General features: G+C 39.7%; 3 protein-coding genes across 3 annotated transcripts; 1 reads left to right on the forward strand and 2 right to left on the reverse strand.

Moving 5' to 3' along the window:
• Positions 1 to 3286: 3286 nt before the first annotated feature.
• Positions 3287 to 4572, reverse strand: LOC135642334 (dof zinc finger protein DOF5.7-like). Its single transcript, XM_065158402.1, has one exon. It carries the CDS (start codon positions 4530 to 4532, stop codon positions 3519 to 3521), a length of 1014 nt encoding a protein of 337 aa, XP_065014474.1. The 5' UTR covers positions 4533 to 4572; the 3' UTR covers positions 3287 to 3518.
• Positions 4573 to 6099: 1527 nt separating this feature from the next.
• On the reverse strand, positions 6100 to 10980 carry LOC135642004 (FLUCTUATING-LIGHT-ACCLIMATION protein 1, chloroplastic-like). Its single transcript, XM_065157744.1, has 6 exons — positions 10201 to 10980; positions 8552 to 8654; positions 7553 to 7608; positions 6961 to 7125; positions 6386 to 6499; positions 6100 to 6264 (listed from the first exon to the last, which is right to left on the reverse strand). The coding sequence occupies exons 1-6, from the start codon at positions 10837 to 10839 to the stop codon at positions 6172 to 6174; spliced, it is 1170 nt and encodes a 389-aa protein (XP_065013816.1). The 5' UTR covers positions 10840 to 10980; the 3' UTR covers positions 6100 to 6171.
• Positions 10981 to 13732: 2752 nt separating this feature from the next.
• Positions 13733 to 20743, forward strand: LOC135642141 (F-box/kelch-repeat protein At1g55270-like). The gene is made up of 2 exons (XM_065158027.1): positions 13733 to 14055; positions 18494 to 20743. Exons 1-2 carry the CDS (start codon positions 13990 to 13992, stop codon positions 19742 to 19744), a joined length of 1317 nt encoding a protein of 438 aa, XP_065014099.1. The 5' UTR covers positions 13733 to 13989; the 3' UTR covers positions 19745 to 20743.
• Positions 20744 to 23061: the final 2318 nt, after the last annotated feature.

Here is a 23061-nt window from a genome sequence, read left to right on the forward strand (position 1 = left end):
AAGAATGGTTCTTGTACAGTTCCAGTGTGAGGGAGGACGTATACAAAGTATACTTGGTTCGACGTTCCCGAGGATTGGGATTGAGCTCGCAAAAAAAGAGAAGAAAGGAACGCGGTGTCAGCTGGATCGTAGCGGGCGTTTGGTTCTTTTGTAGGGATTGGGATGGCGAGGGATTCTCTCCTCTGTGTCCGTGTAGAGGTGTGCAGTGTACTAAACAAGTGTATGTTACGGATGCATACACCGTTTTGAACGCAGAGGAGGGCTCGCGGACTCCTCTGTGTCAAAAGAGTGAGTGTGACCTTTTCCTTCTTTTTCTATATCGTTATGGTCACCTAATCCATGGTGTTCAAAATTTGAAATCTTGCAGTGGGGAAGAACACAGGAGAGAGAGAGAGAGAGAGAGAGAGAGAGAGGTGTGCACGGCCCACGTTATTAGGGGAATCATTAGATTCCATGGAGGTGCTTCCTTTTCCCCCATTTCGAATGACAAGACGAGGGAGAAAAGAAATGGTTATGAGTAATCCCAGCATCATCATCACCATTACAACGAGCCTGCGCGATTAGCTCCATCATCCCACCAGCCTTTACCGGGATTTACGAGCCTTTTCAGAGAGAGAAAGAGAGAGTCCGCCCCCATCACATCATGACTCTGTTGCTGCTAATGGTCAGAGCATGCAGCCCAGCTGCTGTGTCTCTCACGATTCCACTGCTGTTGCATGCTGGTCAGCACTAAGCAGACAGAGCGGAGCTTCGCGTGCACGAGTCTTGGTTGACCTAAGGATTGACGAAAGCTGCTCCCAGAGTCGCTCACCCTCCCCCTGAGCGCAGCTTTCTCTGTGTTGCTCCATTGTCTTTGACCGTATGAAACCTTTGGGGAAAGAATTGTCTTCGACACCAAATGCAGTGGCTTTCAAACAAACACTAGTTTGTGCTTCCCGAGGAAGTCTTTATCTTTATATATATATATATATATATGTGTGTGTCAACTACGAATCTGCGATTAGTCTACTTGGTTTGAATCTGAGCATCTGATTAAGATTTGATTACTGAAACATACTGCACACAGTTGTTTTTTGTGATCTGCAGTAAACAAAGCTTCAGAGCATTGAAACCAAGTGAACAAATCTGATACAAAGAGAAAAGACAGCAGCATGCGGTCCTCACCATGACAAGAAAAAGACTGCAACAAGTTCATATAAAAACTGCATGTCCCAGCTGGAGTTTGGGTGTTCCATTCGAGTACGGTGCTTCACAGACAGAAGAGTTCACAGGCCGTGGGGATTACATACCGGCATGATCCAACTCATTGTGGTGGTTTCAGCTCTCACTCGGGCTGCGGATTGTATCTCCCTGTTGTCTCATCTCTTGTCTTTTACCACTTAGGACTCATCGTTTTGTCCTCCTTTTCCCACCCTTCAGTGCACAGTGGATGAGTCCCAGTGTCCCCTCCTGCAGCATGGAAGAACTCTCTGGTGTTTCTTTTCATTTGTTGGGTTAATTAAACTCTATTAAAATGAATGCATTAAAATATGTCAGAATTGGAAATGCATTTTGACTGATGAACACCACTAAAAGGCACCAGTCCAATCATCTCACAGTTGCTGCTGCAGCTTGCCAAATAATTGCTGCAGTTACTGTAAGCTATCATTCAGTCATCGATGCAAATTGCCGTATAATTATTAGTCAGTGCATCTGATGCATATCACAACAGTGTTCCTCTATCTTATATTATGCACTCGATTAGTTTATAATGCAGTAGTAGATGAGTATCTCCACCAGCAATATAATGATGTCTATCAAATGAAATATTTTAGGGCGAACAAGACATCATGCCATGCCAAAATCGTATTTTAGTTTGCCCCACCACAGCTCAGCCTAGAAAAATGGTGCTTGAGAAGCTGCCAAAGTGATCTTTCAGGAACAAGAGCATGTCTAACCATAAGCTAAAAGAATGACAGATACATCACATAAACAGGACAATAAAGCATGTTGTGGCATCATCAAATCTAGCAAGAAGGCACTAGTTTTGCTATGATTGCCTGTGGCAAAACTTGGCATCAGTGGGAATTATTGATCTTGACTGCTGTGTCTTGTCTCAGAGCACTGAGCTAAAGCTTTTTATATGGGAGTGTATCTCAAACAAAGAAAGAGCCATGTTTCACTTGTCCACCTCTATCTAATAGCTTTCAGCAAGTTCCCAAGCTTTCGCCAACATGGTAGTTGGCACATCATCAGTGACACAGAAACTAAAACAGGAGTCAGACAAACTACTAGCTGAAGAAAAAAAGATGAAAAGCTATCATCAAGCAGAGTGTTTTGGATGAACCCAAACAAAATTTCAAGTGACAGAGTTGAGAACAAAATAACCCCTAGTGGAAGGTAGATGAGGTGACTGGTGAGATGTAACATCAGTGCTAGGCTTGGAATGTGATGATAGACTATTCTTAGTGCTTGTTTCAGACCATTCTGATGCAAAAAGTTTTCAATGATGTGCATGGTCTACCGACAAATCTCACTGCCTCTTCTTTGCTTGTCCCCTTTATCCATCAAGACTTGTGCCTGTTGTTGGCTTCCCTGAGGGTTTGGGATGGCATCTGACTCTTAATAGAGTACTAGTGGCATAAGCAGTCAATTTTACAAATCATATTAAGAAAATATTCATGTGGTATGTGATGATTGAAAAGAAGACTTAAAGAATATTATTAAGTGTTGAAAGTGTAGAATGACATATATTATGTTTTGCTCACAACTTAATAAGTTTAAGCTTCTCTCTCTCTCTGTATATATAAACCATCTTTGATCTATTTACTATTATGGAGTAGACAATAGAGGTTTGCTAGATCTAGGTCGAACTACCAAATAGAAGGCCCTCTCAAGATCATTATGAACTTATAAAGGATTGCACCTTTAGCTTTAAGCAATTTGGGCCTCTTAGCAAGGTCAATTACTTGTGAACACTATTATAAGATATGAATTTAGATGTGGGAGATTGTGACACTCTAATAATATCACATCAAAATATTTCAAAAGATATGCCTGTATATATAAAGTTGATGATTTGATTCTAATGCTTTTCACTCATATTTTTGGGCCTTGTTATCAGACACTTACTAATAAATGAGAGACCATTGAAGCACACACATATATATATGGTTTAACCCACATTGGTGTCTAATCTCATGTATATTAATCCTCTTGTCAGTTGAGACTTTATTATGAATCTCATGTATATGAATCCATAAAGGAGCAGAAGAAAAGAAATTTGCTGCAGTGTGCAAAATCAAGATGGGATCAAAAAGACAGTTTGGTAACAGTGAAAAGATCCAACAGTTTCGATGTCATTTCCATTACACTCATTACAAGTGAAGTCAGACCTATGGAGGAGAATTCGAAGAATGAACAAATAGATACAGGTTGTATTTGTTAGAATTTAGAAGATTGACATCCACTTCAGTCATCATCTTCCTCATGATTCCACTGAAGCGGTTCCTGTCCGTGTATACTTGGCCTTTTCTGTGTCAAGGTAGTGTGCCGAACTGTGGCATGTCATTCCATACCGGCCATGGAGTTCCATTCCATATGCCGGTGTTGCTGTTGCCATTGTTGGTTGTCATCGTACTCATTGTGGTGTCGGTCGTGATGGTGGTGATGGGCATGGTAGGGGAAGACTCGACGAACCATGGTGGTGAAGTGTGGTGGCCGCTACCGGCACAACACTTTGTGGAGGCGTGGCCCTCCAAACCTTCGTCTTTGGATCTCTCCACCGCCTCGAATGAGATGGGATCCTGTTGGTTCTCCAGAAAGGGAGGTGGGAAAGCGGACGTGCTGCTGCTGTCTTTGTGGGCTTGCCCTCCGTAGAACATAGCCAACCTCTGTTGCTGAAGTTTCCAATGGAGATCTTGGTTTATGGAGCTCAAGGACTCGATGGAAGAGGCAATGCTACTGTTCGTGTGGCCGCTCCCCGCAGACGAAGAGCAGCCGCCTGCGTCGCTGTAAACCCCCACAGCAGAAACTGGATAGTTGTAGCCCAGCATGGGGGTAGCAGCTGTGCCAGATGAAGAAGACATCGTTAATGCATTGGGTGAGGAGATGACGTCTCCCAAGGACATGCACTGGTTGCTGCTGAGCACCCCAGAAGTGCTCAGAGAATGGAGGCCGGAGAATGGTCGAACACCGATTTGGAAGTCGGCGGCAAGAGAAGGCAGCGAGTTGAGGAACTTGAGCCCATCGCCGGACTCGGGGATTCGGGGCATGGGATCGAGCGACAGGCGCGAGGTGGACGATTTGGATCGCTTGTTCTTGCGGCAGCCGCCCCCCACGGGCACGTTGCGGAGGGCGCCGCCTTTGGTCCAGTAGCGGCGGCACGTCTTGCAGTAGTGCCGGGGCTGCGCCAGGCTGTAGTTGTTGTAGTAGCAGAACTTGGTGTTGGAGGAGTCGCAGCGCGGGCACTTCAAACTTTGCTCGGGGTGGCGCAACTCTGAGGCGGTGGCGGTGCTCTTGCAGCCTCCGGATGCGTGAGACTCGTCGCCCATTGTCGCCCGCCTCCCTTTCTTTCCCAGTGGGAAGGGGAGGTGACTTGGTCTTAAATAACGGGTGGGAAGCGTTGAATACAGCGGGGGAATGGAAGTGGGAAGAAGGTGTTGGATGAGTTGTGTCAGCTTTCCTGCGGCGGAGGCAAGGGAGGGAGCCCTACTCATAGGTTTCATGCATGGGATGGACAGGTAAAAGCGACGTCCTTTGATCCAAGCTTGTGATTGTCATCAAGTTGTTGTAGCAGAGTGCAATGGACATATGGCTTGGATTCCATGTATATGAGACACAGAAAACTGCAAGCATATACTAAGGGAGCAAAAGGAGAGAGAGAGAGAGAGACACACACACAACTGTGAGAAAGATCGAAGACAAAATTAGCAGAGGAAAAGGAGAGAGAGAGAGAGAGAGAGAGAGAGAGAGAGAGAGAGAGAGAGACACAACTGAGAGAAAGATTGAAGACAAAATTAGCAGATTCTTCACTCTGCATGCACGCATGCAGGGGTACGTAGTTGATAAAGAAATAGTGTCCTTTATTCAATAATGGTGATAACAAAGTGTAACGTACGAAGATGAAGGGTGTCCTTTTTTTCTCATCATAGTGTGTGATATATGTAGCGTGGTTTTGTCCCTCGGGAATCATTAATATGGCCGTGTCACGTATATGATGGTAGGTTTGGCGGCCATTAATAAGGATGGGGGTAAATGTAGAAGAGGCGATAGAGTACAGAGAACAACTAAGAACAGATGGGCACGCATGAGCCGCGGTGGGGAGGGTCGGAGCGTGGTGGTTTGGTTGGGACAAGACAAGGAAATGTGGCTCGTGACCGGGAGGACCGGATTCCCGTGACCGATGAACTAAATCGGAGCCAACTCCCAACCCGTCCTTGTCAACCTCACCCACCTTGCGCGTCACGTGCTGTCTCTTCCCTCCCTGCGGCGTCACGTGAGTCGTGATCCATCGATGCCAGGCAGCACGCAAGGAGAACCTTCCGCATCCTGTTTCAAGCCTTACTGCTGATACGTTCATCACAACCACCGAGTATATCGATGAAATCAGTTCTCATTTTATCATATGATTAGAACATGTATGATGGTTCGATCTTGCATATTTTGATTCCTTATCAGATCATTGGAATGAAAGGATCTTGAGAAGGGCCATGGAACTTGGCATGCCATCTCCTGCATCACCCTGTTAGCTAGCTGACTTCCAAATAATCGAAGCAAACTTCTGGAGGAACATTTTTTATTCTTTGAATGCCCAAATCATCATCAATTTTGTGAAAGGAACATTCTTTGGTTTTTTTGCTACCTACCATCTCACACATTAGATTTTTTGCAAAGAGAATTAATATGATAGATTTCAAACACATGTAGAGAACTCAATTTCAAACAGTCCTTTTATCTGACATTTAATTATATATATATATATATATATATATATATATATATATATTCTTTTTAATTAAAAAAAAAAGTATAACTCCTAGTTTATTACATATTCATCAGAATATATATATATATATATTAGTGGGATATTTAGTGTTTATTTTAGCCTAAGAAAGCAACTAGCAAACACATCCTTTATCTACAAGTCGTCCATCAACTTCATATTCCAGTACAATAACAAAAGACTTCCACTCACAGGGGTCTCAAAAGTGGGTAGTCCTCGAGAAGCTCCCTTTCTGAAAGCGTGTCATTCTCATTTTGGGGTGTCCATAGCACCTCCACAGCCTACATAAAACATTCAACAATAGTAAAACATGAAGAATCTTTTCTCGACATTATTATTATTATTATTATTATTATTATTATTATTATTAGGAAATATTATGAATGTAGATCTGGATGATACCAGTGTTTTGCTAGAAGGTATAGAACCGAGCTTCTGCAGTGCCTCTTTCAAATCCCCACTTCCATTTATGACAGGAAGTTTGTATACACCCTCGGCAGCCACCAGAATTGTGACCTGTATAGGCAATGTGGAGGAGTAACACTAATCACCGAGTGGATGAGATATATGAAATGTAATCAGATGAAGACTAACAAAATTGTTAGACTAAATAAGCAGCACAAACCAAGCATTCAGAAGAAAATTTGATTCTAGTGATATGAAGGCACATTCTTCGGCATGTCTGGACGACATTGATAATACTTGCACTAATACCTCACTTTTTAAATATAAAGACAGCTACAGTTCCATATTAGTCTTTCATAAATAGTGTTATTCTTTGCTATATCATCAGGGGATACTCTCTGTTCATTTCATACTATGATGGTAAAAAGACAAAAAGGTTCATAGATATATGACTGGATGAGATCAGTGTGTGGAGATGGATAATGTAGACAATAAATTAACTTCATGAGGCCAGAAAGGAATTCAGCACTTATCTCAAAGGCCAAAAACTGAAATCAAGGAACTGCACATACCACAATGTACTCATTGCTGAAACTTCTGAATGTTTGGTTGCCTGTCTTTTGTCTTCTAATGTTGTTCACGTTCACAAGTGTCTCTTCATCAAATTTACCTCGCTCTTCAATTGAAAGTTGATTGAAACGTTTCTCACCATCTTCTATACTACGTTTCACATCCACCTTCCAGGTTTCAAAATGTAATCATATGCTTAGGGGTTATACCAAATAAACTAATGTAAGCAAACAAGAAATTTCAAAGAATCTTGACAGAAACCTATATTTCTCGAGCTTCGAGAATCAGAATCATTGCGGTCAATTTTTTTTCAAGAGAACAACATCTAACCATGGTGTAATATCTGTCCATAATTACTTATATAAAATTTTGATAAGGACTTTTTACTTTTTAGTCCTTAGTAAACAGAAATATTCATCTTTATGTCAAAAACACAACAAAACAGCTACAATCTGATAAACGTATATGCAAAGGCATGATAAAAAATTCTGAAGTCAATTAAAGATAGATAAGCAGAACAACATGATGATTTTTTGCAGTTAGCAACCACTGATTTGTTCAATTAATGATCCAGTTAGTTAGACTACGACTTACAGAAGAGTAAGCAGATATGCAGCAATCCGGACGACGGAGCAAAGCCAGTGTTGTCTCTATAACACATGAAAGGAATAGTGTCAAAGAAGTAGTAAAATTCAGTGATAAAATCTAAGTATAAAAATTAATTCATGAAGCTATATTTCTCCTCTAAGGCCAACCAACCACAAGTAATAAATTGATCTAGGTTGACCTAGATCCTAATAGCTCTCACTTAAGCACATTTGTATAACAGATATTGAAATTTTAGTTAAATATTGAGATTCAGGCACAGGTGGTTGAGATCGTTCTCCAAAGAAAGATGTAGGATTCTAGATTTTGCAGAATTACCTGCAGATTACCATACAATACTGTGCAACAATTTCACAAGCTTGACTTAGGATTTTGAGTTCGACAAAAGTCATGGTCCAAAAGTCATGGTCCACTAGCGGTCATGGTACCATTTACAATGAGATTTTAAGAATAAGTTTGAAACTTGAGTTCAGATCAACTAGAATCAGGATACCATTTGCAATGTGATGTCCAGAGACTTCCTTAAACCTTGGTTTGTCTAGCATGACCATAGTATACGTGGGTATAATGCTTAACAAAATCAATCACGTGTTATAGGAAAAGATGAAATTATTTGTACTAAGAAGACTAAAATATGAATATTGTTCATTCTTCCAACTTGTTAATGGATTATATGTTCAGTCTAATAAATGACATAACATTGTAAATATGCATTTAGTATAATATTGATCACCATTCCATCAAAGTAACTCGGATTTTTATAACTAATTCAAAAGGAAACCATAAAATGGTGGGTTCAGTAGAAGTGTAGAACTGTCTAAAGTTCCTAGAGAAACAAGCCTTTTTTGAAAGGAAGCATAAATTATGCAGTCTCAAACAGAAAATTACAAACTAAAAGAAGTAACGATGCAAGCATGTGAAAACAACAAGATCCATCAAATCATAGGTTATAGTAACTAGGCGAAAGGAAAATTTTTGTAATGTTACCTGTCAAAATGTAATTCAATCCCTCTGGAGTAGATGTGTCTGCAGCTTCAGCAATTTGATCAAGATCTTTCTGAAATGATCGAGCAATGCCCAATAGGCCAACCTGAAAAGTAAACGAACATGTAACTCATGCAAAGTGCAATTAGGTTTTTTGTGAAAGAATGGAACATCCGATGAAGAAAACCACAACGACAGTATAGTCTTTTTCATGTATCATGTCAAAAATCATAATAAGATTTACATTTCCATCCAGTGGCAAATAGAAAAAATACTCGGCGCCATCAAAATTTGCAATTCAACAGTTAAAGAAAAGGAAAAGTGTCAGATAATTACTTTTATTGTGTATTTAAGCAACATATTACGTCACCAATTTGTGGAGAAATTCCATAACTCTCCCTTTGAGGTAAACAAATTAAAAAGTTAAAAACCAGCATGTACTAGTAGCTAAATCTTCCTAGCAAAAATAACTGATAATCGGTCTGTAGCATCCATATGCTCGAATCCAATACATTTTTTGGGGCTCAATATTATCACTAGTATACAAATAATGCCAGAAAGAAACAGAAACGAGTAATTGGAAATATGAGATTATTAAAACTTACATGTCTAGAGAACCACTAACTTCAAACCATAAAACGATTACAGAACAATGATCAATGAGGCTGAAAACTTTCAACGGAATGACAAATAAAAAAAAGAAATAACTCATGTTTTCAAGCAAAAACCTTCACCTTCCTAGTACACACTAGTCACAAAAATAAAAACCAAAGACAAAAGGATTGCCTAATCAAAGAAAAAATTGTAGAACAAAACCAATGTGCCTAGCACTTGACATACAGATGGTATTCAATTTTTGCAACCAAAGGATTATCATGCAATATGAATGAGAAATATACTGACGTGAAATATCTCAACTGAGACGATACAGATGAGAGAACTAGTATCAAGAATGGGCAATGCACATTAGTGCAGGTATGCAATCATTATACACTCATAACATCCTCAATCATTTCAAATTTTCTTAGCCTAGTCTTGATTTACCCCTTAAACCTCCTTCCTCTTGCAACTCTCCATACTTCTTACATCATCATGATCGTTCTCTACTTATTACTATCAATAATTACAATGTGATTTATAGAAGCAAAATTGTTGCTATTATTTAGGAGAAGAAATGGCCCATACATCAAAACACCCTCTTTAGTCTTTACTCACTCTCCCCCACTAAATTTGAAAATCGATTGAACAAAAGTAGGATATCAATACCTGTCTGATTGATATTCCACACCCAGATTGAGCAAGAAGTACGAACACAACGATCATTTTCAACATTTGAGTATGTATATGTTCTGTGAATAGGCCAATTAATCAGCTCAAGAAAGATGGAGCCCAACAATAAAATTCCAATAAGAACATAAGAGGAAGGAAGGAAAACAAATGTGTAGACCACCAGAAGCACAATTGCTGATGCGTTCTTGCTTAAAGCTGTCAGAAGCAAAAGTAAAGAAATCCAACTCATGATTGCCTTAAACTACCATAACACTAATTATTCTAAGCCTATGAGAGAGCTATATATCTAAGGGGAAATTTGTAATAGAGATGAAGAGGAGCTTATTTACGTAGGAATACCAAAGAAAACGATTTGCCCGTACCTGCAGCTTGATGACACTGGTCTTCTGCGTGGCCGTGAGGACGCTCCCATCGTCCGCCCGGTCCGAGAGGAACCCCGAGAGCAAAATGACCGCTGCAAACCCCATCATGAGAAGGAAGAACCCCGACCCCGCCCCGAAACCCACCCCAAATGCCGGTCCCGCGTAGAACCCCCCTCCGAACGGCGAGGGCGCGTAGTAGGGCGCAGAGTACGAGAATCTCGAGCTGGGAGGAGCCGAGTAACTCCAGGAAGAGGAAGAGTGCGACCGGGAGGGCGATGAGGAGAAGGCCTTCCCGCCCATGCGCCCCCCGGACGCCGCGAGGGCGCCGTGGGAATCGGCGGTGAGGAGGAACCCGATCAAGATGATAGCGGCCGCGGGCTTCTTGAGTCTATCCAAGGTCTCGAGAACGGCTCGCAGCGCCGCGTCCAGGGGGCGTCTCTTCTGCTCGTCGCCGGCGGCGGCGGATGGCGGCCTGGGAGAGCATCCGAGGGCGAACCTGATGGGCTTCCGAGATCTAATGAGAGGGAATTGCGGTAGAGGAGGTTGAAGGATAGGATTCCATCGGAGGAGGCGCTGAGGCCTGCACTTGGGCGGCTCTCTAAAGACGGAGATGGTTTCTAAGAGCGAAGCGGAAACCATTAGGCCACCGATTCCCTATTGCGCTTCTGGAGTTTTCGGTGACGGAGATAAGATTTGAAGCTCAAAGACAGTATGTCGTTGGAGGAGGAAGAGGAGGAAAAATCCCCAGGCCTGCGGCTGGAATTGGAGGAAGAGAACGGGAGGCTTACGCGAGGAACATGACACGTCTAAGGGACGACGCTTGAGAACCGGACCGGAATTGGAGACGCATTCTCGAATCGTGACCGGTTCGAGTTCCGCTTCTTCACTTGCCAATGTAATAAGACGGTTGTTTTTAGCCGGGTCCGAAAAGAGCCGACCGGACATTGGTCGAACTTCGAAGCGGTGCCGGTCCAAGGTGCGGGGCCCGCGCGGGTCCCATCGTGGAGAAGATAGCTCTTTGCACGAGATGATTGGAGCAGGGATGCCGTGGAGATTGCGTCGGACCCCATGGAGCCGTCGGATTTCCTATTTTAATTATGATAGGGATGTTGTCCACGTAACAATAGAAATCAATTTAAAAAAAATATCGATAAACTACAATAGAAATCTAATATATATATATATATATATATGTTTTTATAAAATGTTCCTATTTCTTAAAATGTGATCTCATACTCAAAATAATATCATGTGGAAAGAGAGAACACAATCATCACGAACACAGGCAGTATGATAAAACTATGATATTGATATTAATCATCAATAAGGATTGACACCGTCGGAACACATGACACGTAAACAAACGACGACAATGGCAACTTTATTGGCGAGAATGCTCCTCGTCGAGCGACGGCCATCATTTCCCCCCGGGCACCAACTTGGAGAGGTCGGTGCCGTCGGGGAGGGTGGTGGGCACGACGCAGGCCTGGACGCACATGTTGGCGCAGGCCGCGTTTCTCTCCTGGCCGTTGGCGCAGCGATTGTAGCAGTCGGGGAAGCATAAGGCGTCCGCTGCGGGCGCCGTCGACGCCACGAGCATGGCGACGAGGAGAAGGGCAACCACGGCCATCTTGGTCTCCGCCATTGTCCCTACGGCAAAGTGGAACTCGAGGTTGGATGTTGTCGAGTAGGGCCGACGGGCGAAGACTGCTGATGGACGTATGCTTTTGGTGCGAGGAAGGAGGAGGCAAGGGGTGGTCTTCTTATAGGGTGGCTGACGGAGGTGGCGATGAAGCAGCGGGTTTTGGGGTAACCAAATTGACCGGGTCGAGTGGCTTCTGATGCGTTCACAGCATTTATATCTCTCTCGGAAGGAGCAGTTAAGCATCCGCCGCGAAAGGCGAAGCCATTAATAAAACAGATGTGAAGCTTCTTCGATGATGAGCTAATAAATAACATGCTGCAAGGATTAGGATTTAATAGCACCACCGAGCATAGAATGATATGATCGAAATGGAGCTATCATGGTTGTCTTTGAAAAGCATCATCATTCATTCTCTGATGATGTGATGCAAACAAGGAATTGCTTTTGTTTTCAAACTCTATATATGTACAAAATGTGACTTAGAATTAAGTATGACTTCTTTAAAGACTATATATATCGAGTCAGAAGATCGTGATAACACCACGTCAAGAAAACACTCGAAACTAAAATCCATGAGACTTCAAAATATTTGCGTGCATGTTCATTAAAATACATAAAATGGACTGTGTAGAAGAAAATTCAATCGAATTAAAGAACCTTTAAGTCATTGGATCGATGGTGTGATCAAACAGATACGTTTTAGTTAAAAGAAAATTTTAAAATATATAAAATACCTCAAAATCATATATAGTATTTTTTTTTATATTTATATATAATATAATTATTATTATTTTTTTAAAATATGATTTCCTTAGAAAAGCTTCTTCTTTATTTTATTTTTTTCAGATATATATATCTATTTTTTTATAGTCTTGTAAATTATCTTATCTTTCCTTTCGTATTTGTTACGATCAACATCATATGTCATTCCTTCCTTTTAGTCATCTCCCTCCCTCTTTTTTTTTTTTTCCCCTCTTCTCTCTCGTTGCTAGCATCATCTATCATCTCCTTATTTATTCTTCTCTTCCCTTTTTCTTTTCATGTTGTCTCTTTTCTCCCCCTCTGTGGTAAAGGAGACTAAAGGAAGTATTATATAGGAAAAAAATAAAAAATAAGAGTATTTTTTAAGAAATAAAAATATGGGACTTTTTTTTTTAAAATAAATCTTCTAAAAAATATTAATAAAAAGAAAAAATTTTAAATCATACACAAAATACTATAAATGGATATAAAATAAGAAGCATGAGAGTTAAAAGAGTGTAATGGGTATAGGAGAGAAGGAAATAAGAAAGTGCATGGGATAGATTTTATTAAAAAAATAATATTATGATAGAATTTTTTTTTTTATGTTGAAGATTAAAGGTTGGAAGCTTCATCCAACACATTATTGAAAGTACCAACTAATTGAAAGTACCAACCACCACCTTAGTTGGTAAAGATTTTAAAAAGATCACACCAATATTTAAAAAATCAAATCTTATTTAACTTTAGTAAAAAAAATAAAAATAATTTTTTTCTCAAGTTCATAATGAGACCCATGAAAAATATACAATAATATTTATTATGTTACAAAATTATATTTGACCCAATTAATTCATATGAATTATTCAGATTAGCCGATTTATTATATTTTTTAAAACAAAATTGATTCAATAAATAAATAAACAAATTAAATTTCTGTTTTTTATTTTTTTGTTTGGATCTAATCAATTTAACGTTTAAGATTTAAGACCTAAGTTGAGGATTGTAATTACGAATAAAACTGAAATTAAAAATAAATAAATAAATAAATAAATAATATTGCGAAGACCCATCGTTGCTAAATTAATGAGATAAATGAGTACGGTGTGAGGAGCGAGAAGACCGAGACTTCTTCCCCCTGCTTCCTTCCCCATTTCATCCAGACGAAGAAAAAGAAAAAGAAAAAGAAAAAGAAAAAAAAAAAGAATAAAAGAAGTGGGCCGGAGAACGTGTCCGTGCTTCTTGTTTAGAGAACGAGAGCGAAAGAGGGGTGTCCCCGTCTCCCCTTCGGCGTGAATGCGGTGCGATCTCTTGACCCATCCCCGCCATATCTCCCTATCTGTTCGTCTCTCTGGCATCTGGATCGATCGATCGGCGTCGTTGGTGGCGGTCCTCGTGGGAGCATGGATAGGGCCGCGCCGGAAAGATTGGCTGGTTCGCACCGAGTCGTCCGCGTGCAAGCCCCACTGGTAACACTGCTCATCTTATTCTTGTTCTCCTCCTCTCATTCTCCCTCGATCTGTGGTTGCTGTTGGTGTATAATGGATGGGGTGCTCTGGAAACGTTCATTTGGGAAAATATGGGTGAGATTCGTAAGCGAGGGTTTAAGAATGCCATCGTTTTTGGATAGTCGTGGCCGTCGACTCTGTCCTCTCGGAAGATCGAACGGCCGATCTTCGATAACATATTGATGATAGTTGCCTTTTTGTTTCTTTAATGCTTAACTTCCTTTTCCTTTTCTTTTGTGTTTGCTCTGTTGTGCTGAGCTGAATCACTCATGTTGTTGCGGATTTTCCACAGATAAAATGTTTTGTCTCACTAACTTGCTAGGTTTTGATATAAGCTTCTGTTGTTAGCTAACATATGCTCTTGGAGGAACTTGTGATATTTTTTTTTTCTGAATCGACCTAAAAAGGCATAGAGAGTAGTATTGCGGTGAACTTAATTTGCCTGATTCTTAGCCATTACTGATTTTAGTGTGCAATATGCAGTTTGAAAAATTGAGTATGTAAGACGTTGAATAACTATATTTATGTTCTTTCCTCCTGTTTTATCCAGGTAATTCTTGGTTGCTGTTTGAATAGTTGTTATCATTCTTTCTCCTCTGCTTTGCCTATCTAGGAATTTAAGACTCCAAATAATTGGCTGTCCCTATTGTTTATATGGTAGTAGACCATGTAGCTTCTTGCCCTAAACAAATGTTATTTGGAAAATGTGGCTTGAAGAAGTTCTTGGTGAGTAGAACATTGCTATTTGAACTAAATAGCAATTTGTTACTGAAAGTAAGCAAGAAAAAAGTTGTTATCTTGATGTTCACATGCATTATCCCTTTGAATGAATCATAAGACGCTTCTCTTTATACTCTTTCTTGGATGAATGTGTATCGAAAGCATTCTTGTTCTCATCTTGTGTGAGGCTGCAAGCAGGGAGGAACCTCAGGATGAAGTGTTTTCAGTATCCTGATTATGTAGATGTTTCTTAAGTGGAAGGACCATAGTTTGTAATTTTCTTTTGATAAAGCTGGATGTTGAGAGATCATTGCTTGTGTGAAAGTGCATAGGTATGTGTTGGAACTTGTGATTGCATAACTTTGAAGAAATAAAATGGTTCTATAATCAATGTCTACTAATTGCAAACCAGATTTTAGGCCAGGAACATGGATCCAGATCGTGAAGTTAGGTTAGACTTAAAAATCATATTAACGATAAACAAAATTTAAGTTGTGTGTGTAACTTTTTCTCTTTCAGTTTAGGTGGGGTTTGCTTCTGTTAAACCGGCAACAATTACATGAATGGTTGAGTCGAACCTAGGGATTATGACATATATTGTCAAACCAGTAGATACTACAGGTGCTACATTTCATTATTTAAGTTAATTAATAGTATTAGTCTGTAGGTATTCTGATGGTGGTTGGTAGGTTAGTTTCTATTAATGCTCCAGTAGGATCTTGTAGACATGTAAACTTATGGAATATGAATTTCAATGGAGATCGTTACTTCAATTTGTCAATACTGCTAATAGATCATAAACAAATAATAGTTGTGAATTCTTGTTCTTTAAAGGAGATATTTGACTGGAGATAACCTGTAGGGACGATCTAAGCCTACAAACACCATGTAAGATTAAAATATTCTTGTCTCATTGATTTCTTACCTGTTAGTAATGCATGGACACGGAGATTGACAATTGGAGGCTGTCTACAAATTCATCGTATTATTTGCCTTGTCTTTCTCTGCATATTTCTCTCTTTTAATGGAATGTTTTAGTATGGTATACATTCTGTGTATGTGTCAGTTGAAGGATGACAACAATAGGGGATATCTTTATAATGTTTTTAAAGAATCGGATTGTATATGAATTTACCAATTCAACCAAGGATTGATACTATATCATATAGCTTAATTTGATTGATATTATATTTTATTGTTTTCAGTTACATTGGGCGGTGTTGAAAATTGGGCCATTAAATATTTCTGTATTGGTACTGTAATGGTCCAACAAGGTGTTGAAAATTGTACCAGACCAAGATTTTAAACCTTAATTGGGACCATAGTCTTTTTTTTACCACGAATAGCAAATGAATAGGCTTTCTATACTTTTTGACAAGTATTACAATGGCATATTGCTCCCATAATTGTTGAGAATTGGTGCTGGAATTACAGTGGTTTGTATTTGCATGCATAACACATTGCAATTTACTTGCATGGCACATTATGGATACTTTTGGTTTAAACTGATACGTGTAACAACAGAGTGGAGCACAAGCTTAATCCGTAGCTTTTTCTGACAATCTATGCATCTATATGGATGAATGGACTTGAAAAGTTGGCACAATGCAGATGATTCTTATGGGTTATTTGATCCCAATATAGTGGTAGAAAACTAGAGATGCCTCAGGAAGAGAGGTGCCAGCTTCATTTTGTGGCCTGATAGTACGAAGAATTGGGGAGGTACCCAAGTTAGTTCTCAATAAATAAGATTTGAGATATTTGTTTTTGATGCTAAAGGGGAATTAGCTTGTCTTTAGTTGAAGTTCATTTGTAAATTGCTGAAATGAAGAAAGTTGGACCTTTGGTTAATGATTATGAGTGAGGATTAAGGTGTATATGCTGTGTTCATATAGTATGACATGGTTGTTACCTCTTTACTTTATTGCATGATTCATGTTGTCCACATTGGCGCATACCCTGATTTTGTAGTGTGGCAAAGCATTACACCTGCTTTTGCTAAGGCATCATATGTGATGGCAAGTATTAAAAAAAAACATGAGCGAAACCTAAATCCTTGGTTCTGACTTTTGGTTTCTTACAAACATTTTGTTTTTTAAATGTCCTGTCTTCAAATATAATTCTGACGTTTCAGCTAGACTTTTTCTCCTAAATCAGCTTTTTTTCATCTGTAGAACATCCCTGTTGGTTGCTGAAATGTGAAAACTTTTAAGAATACTAGGTTATATACATTAACAACAAGCCATAATGGATAGCAGGTAATATGATGAAAGTAAATTGTTTTCTCTAAAGCACATATTTTCTTGAAAATTAAATAAAATAAGCAAAAATAGAAAAGCCACAGAAGTAGCATTTTTTTTTAGTTCTTTTAGGAGTTGTTACAAGCAACTGACAAGTAATAAGAACTCATTCTCATGAGACAGTTAATGAACTATAATTACTCTATATTTTAAATTCTATTGCTTCCTCGAAATTTCATTTTATTATTCTCTTGTAATCCAGAACACTGTTTTGTAGTTAAATTTGCAAAAAAATAAAAGCTGAAAACTGCTGTTGTATGCTTTATCTTGGATTTATCTGTAGTAGTTTAGCTTGTACATTGATTTTTTTGGTGTTTCATTGTTACGGATGTGGGACTCAGGTTTGTACTTACTAGAAGAGTTTGATTTGGAAAGGACAAGATGCAGAGACACATATGAAACTATGTTAAAACTTATTCTATTTGGATCAGAAACATGTCTGTTGGAATGATCATCTGCTGAGGGCATATATATAAGATGGTCATGAGAAGAATGTCACTAATTTATTTCATTTCATTTTGTATCCTCCAAGACTCCATTTATTGTCAATTTATGAGGTCAAATAGCCCTTTTCCTTAGTTATCTAATTAAACTTTGGTTCTCATAAATGAATGATGAAATAAATTGGCAACAGAACTTGTTTATTAGGTTGGTCATATCAGTTGGAATGGTGTAGTGCTGAACCTAGCTGAAGCTGTTTTTAACCTTCTTCCTAAACTGTTGGTGTGTATTTAGTGCATTGGAACACTAGTGGAAGCAGCAGCAATAATAAGTGGGCACATATTATGAAGGCTTTCATATCTACCTGGTGCCTCTCTCTCCTTGTAGTTCTTTAACCCTTTCTCCCAGTTTTCCTTTTGCCTCTCCTTTTTCTGTACCTTCCTCTAGACCTAATGCTTTCTCATCAAAGATGTGACCTAATCAGCTTTAAAACATGCATCATGCTCCATAGCAAAATTTGTTTAATACCATTCTGATCCTCAAAGTAAAATAATAGTTGTCTTCAAATGCAATAAGTCACAAAGTTTGAGTTTCATTTCTTGATTAATATCTCAAACGTTATATCATCCTTACAACATGTGCTCTAAAATCTAGCAAGTGCTAGCATGTCCCATTTACGCACTAAGAAGTTGATTGATATTATTGTTATCCATGTAAAGTGTATGGAGTCATTTACCACGCAATCACTGGCTTACTCATTTAAATTTAGCACCTTTGGCCGCCTTTAAGAATGAAGTTATTGCTGTATTCTTTATTAGATCTTACATGTTTATTTATTTTTTTCAGTGCAACTTTTGCTTGGGATCTTAGTTTTTTTAGTGTTTATGCACAACCAAGATATAGTCGATTAATAATAAGAATGGCATGCAAATCTGCAGGTTGATTCTGTGTCATGCTATTGTAGAGTAGATGCTGGCTTGAAAACAGTAGTAGGAGCTAGAAAGTTTGTTCCTGGAGCTAAGCTATGTCTCCAACCTGAAATTATACCCAATGGACCACGATTGAGGAATTCACGCAGGGAGAGAAGCAGAAACCAGGCACCTCTACTGCCTGGCCTTCCTGATGATCTTGCTATAGCTTGTTTGATTCGAGTTCCTCGAATTGAGCACCAAAACCTTCGATTAGTTTGCAAAAGATGGAACAGACTTTTGTCTGGAAATTACTATTACTCCCTAAGGAAAAAGCTTGGGATGGCAGAGGAATGGGTGTATGTAATCAAGAGAGACCGTGGAAAGATTTCCTGGCATGCTTTTGATCCTAACCATCGGCTCTGGAGGCCACTTCCACCTGTTCCTGCAGATTATTCTGAAGCTTTTGGCTTTGGTTGTGCTGTTCTCAGCGGTTGCTACCTCTACTTATTTGGAGGTAAAGATCCATCAAAGGGTCCAATGAGGCGTGTTGTCTTCTACAATGCCAGGACAAACAAGTGGCACAGAGCTCCAGATATGCTTCGGAAACGCCATTTATTTGGTTCCTGTGTTATAAATAACTGCCTCTATGTTGCCGGTGGGGAATGTGAAGGGAACCAAAGAACGCTTCGGTCAGCTGAACTTTATGATCCTAACAGGAATAGATGGATTTCTATTGCTGAAATGAGCATTGGGATGGTGCCCTTCATCGGGGTTGTTTATGAGGGTAAATGGTTTCTAAAGGGGATTGATTCACGCCATCAGGTTGTGAGTGAAGTCTATGCACCTACTACCAACACATGGTCCACGGTTGGTGGTGGAATAGTTACAGGCTGGCGTAATCCCAGTATTTCAATGAATGGAAGGCTATATGCATCAGATTGCCGGGATGGCTGTAAGCTTAGAGTTTATGAAAGAGCTACAGATTCATGGAACAAGTTTATGGACAGTAAACATCATCTAGGAAATTCTAAGGCCTTTGAGGCTGCATCATTTGTTCCTCTGAATGGGAAGCTTGGTATCATCCGAAACAACATGAGCATCAGCCTTGTTGATGTAACAAATCCAGTAAATAGCATAGAGACCAACAGTTCTCATGTGTGGGAGGCCATTTCTGGGAAAAACCAACTTAAGAGCTTCGTAGCAAACTTGTGGTCATCTATAGCTGGTCGCAGTGGGTTAAAGGGTCATATAGTTCACTGTCAGGTGCTTCAAGCTTGAGACCTCTTGTGGAATAGAAGACAGGTGGCAGGTAGTTACTTGTTCAGTCCTTTTAGTATTAGATGATGAGTACGTGATATCGACAACTTAAGCGGGCAAATTCGCAGCAAAGCTCTTCGTTCTCCCACCGCTATTTGTTTATTTCAACATCTGATATCTTTATTTTGGAGGTTAGGAGTAATGCCAATTCCAGTCGTCAGTGGGAGAAGGAACATGCTTTGTTGCAGAGATTTGAGTCAGTAATACTTTTGCAGTCGTGCTCTGCACTAAATGGAAAATGAGGCCATGAAATATCCTCATAAATTATGAGTTGGGAAGCGGGGTAGATGCCATTCCTCATTGCATACCAGGAGTCATCAGAAATGTTACGGTCATGGAACTTGACCATCCATCGGAAGCTTATAAAGGGAAGTGTGAGACGTGCAACAATTAATGTTACACATGTATTGCTTGTTCTCATGGACGTTATAGTGGAAATGGATCATCGTGGTGCTTAAACCGTAGATACTCTCATGACAGGAAAGCCATTGCCTCGACAGTAGAATCCACTCCCAGATGTGTATTTCATGTCCTCAGATTCCAGAATTCATCGTCGGAAAGCTCGGAGCCTTTATATTTACTAGGGTAAATGATGGAATCCCTTGACACTGATCATATATAAATATCTGATGGGTTATGGCTTGTGAGGCCTGTCATCTATGTTTATTGAACGAGGAAATTGTTTCGAAGATTTTGAATTTGATTGAATTGAGAAAAGACATCGGGTCGAGCCTTCAGATCAAACTGATGGGAAGAACTTCTGCCTAAGCTTGAAGGATTGTGTCGGATGGATTTCTCTCACCTACCAACTTATGATCATCTTCGTTTGATGCGGGTATTGGGCCCTCCTGGTCATGGCTTGTATGCACGGTCTATCTTCCGTATGCAGTCACGTGTAGACCTACCTGTTTGAGCACGCAGGTCAGACGTTTGCCTATCTTAGTGTGTGTTCGTATTCAATTTGTGCGTTTGCGGATGCGTTGTTGCTGGTGCATTTCTCAGGCTGAGTTCTGCTCCTTGGTGCACTTCAAACAACACGAGGACCACCAATGGATTGATTCTCCGAGAAAATCGAAGAAAATATTAGACCTAAATCAAAGACTTCTTTTGAGTAAGAATATTTAACTGCTGGTTATTCTTTTGAGTAAGACTTGTTATTTTTTTGAGTAAATAAGAAAAATGAAGTTTTTAATGCAACAATAATGATAATAAAAGAATTATTTATCATTACCAATATTAAGATCACTATCATTATCAATATAATCATCGAGTCAGTTTGGAGGGTTTGGCTTATATATTTTTGAGTGAAAAAAATTGAATATCATTACTACTACACAAGGTGGTTAATCTTTTCTGGATTTAATTGTGGTTGTGATAATGTCCAGCTCATTCAGCCATGCATACAAGTGTCACCCACACATCGATTTGTTGACACTAAAGCGGATCATGAATTTTTGTGCCCTCAATTGTCTTCATTGCATTTGTCCTCGTGTTGTGCCATGGACCGACTAGGCTGTGTGTTTTGCCACTACATGTGTCACGCGCTCTGCGTATCATCGAAAAATCCTCTGAGCCAATTCGATTGTGCACGTTGTTAGAATGTTGTTATTGGACCGACTCGACCGCGCATGTCGTCAAGATCTGTTCGGGCTAATTTGGTCATGTATGTCTCGATGTGTGATTTGTTGATGCATGTCAATGAGGTGCGTGTGGGCTGATTTGATCATGCATGTTATCAAGATACGCTTTCGGTCAATTCGATTGTGCATGTCGTTAAGATGCGCTTCGGACCAAATCGGTCTCATTGCTATAAATGTTGGCATGTGTCAATTGTACGGATCGTCGAGGATTATGAAAGATCACAATGTTGACTCGAATAACTCCTGATTCTTCTGGTCATGCCACGATCTCGAGGTAATTGAAAGGTCACAAATCGACGTAGGCCACTTATTGACTCAACTTCACTGTGCTCATGGAGCCATGAAATGGGTTTTGGGTACTAATACCTTAGCACTATACTCAACCTCTTGACTCAACTAATATTGGATTAGATAGGAGAGACTAATACCTTAGCATATGATCGACGTTGAACAAATTACAGATTATCTCATATAGTTAGTTAGACACATTTAGCAGTCCAGTTTTTAGATTAAAAAAAATTAATATTAATTTTTTTATATTTATAAAAAATAAAATATTTAGTTTTTATTTATCATAATATTATTGATTTTACTAACCGAAGAAAAAATAATAAATAATTTTAATATCCTGATTATGTTTTGGACGGTGACGGAGAAAGCTGATCGGTGTTCGAATCACGGAGTCATGCTTGCGTTGTCGGTTAGACCTCTCCGCAGGAAGACACCGGGAAAAAATAGGCAAACAGTGAAGCCATTCTGCCCCTTCGTCTGATTTCATCCCGCAAAACCCAACGAAAGCACTGTTTTCTCTATTCTTCTCCTGCTATTCCTCACTTCTCTTTGGCTTCTTGTCCAAGATGTTCCTCTTTGCAGCTAATCCTGTTGTGGCTAGAGATCAATCGGCAACTTTGGGAAGGTGGTATTACTGATTGTGATGAATAGTTCGAATAATGCGAATCCCGATCTGGGTTCACGTCTCCTGGTGGAAAACAGAGGATAAAAAGGGGATCTTTTTCGAACCCCTGGGGGTTCTCTCTATATACTTTTGGCTCAGAACTAACTTCTCGGATCTTTGTTTGTGGATTGTGTTGGATGGTTGCGACTTTTGGTCATCTGTTTTCGTGGTAATCGAGTTATTCGATTCCTGTTTTTCAGATCTCTAATTTGTGGCTTTTAATTCTCAGTTCTTGGTTTCTGGCGCAGTAATGACTCCTCTGGGTTCTAAAGCGAGGAGATTTTGTAGCAAAACCCGCATTCTTTAGCGGAAAAAAAAAAAAACAGCATATTTGTGCAGCAAAGAGCTGACTTGATCAAATCACATTGCTTCTGTTTTCTCTGAAAAGATTTGGATTGAACATGGTCGGTGCTTTCAATACCCATTAGCCACTGCTTGATCTCTTCATTCGTCATGAGTACTTGGGGTTGGGCGACACCAAGCAATGCTTTAGCTGGATTGGCTTCCTATCTTACCACATTAGAGGACAAGCATGCCGCAAGATCATGTTAGTGACAAATTTATCAAGTCTTGACTCGAGAGATGAACTTGATTGTGTCAAACTAAGCAGTAGGAGGGTGAGGTGTAACTAAGATCACTTTGTCCACATTCTGGTTCTCTGCATTTCGAGGATTATGCTGGAT

Source organism: Musa acuminata, chromosome BXJ3-7 (assembly GCF_036884655.1).
Source record: "Musa acuminata AAA Group cultivar baxijiao chromosome BXJ3-7, Cavendish_Baxijiao_AAA, whole genome shotgun sequence".
In the NCBI taxonomy this organism is placed as follows: Eukaryota; Viridiplantae; Streptophyta; class Magnoliopsida; order Zingiberales; family Musaceae; genus Musa; species Musa acuminata.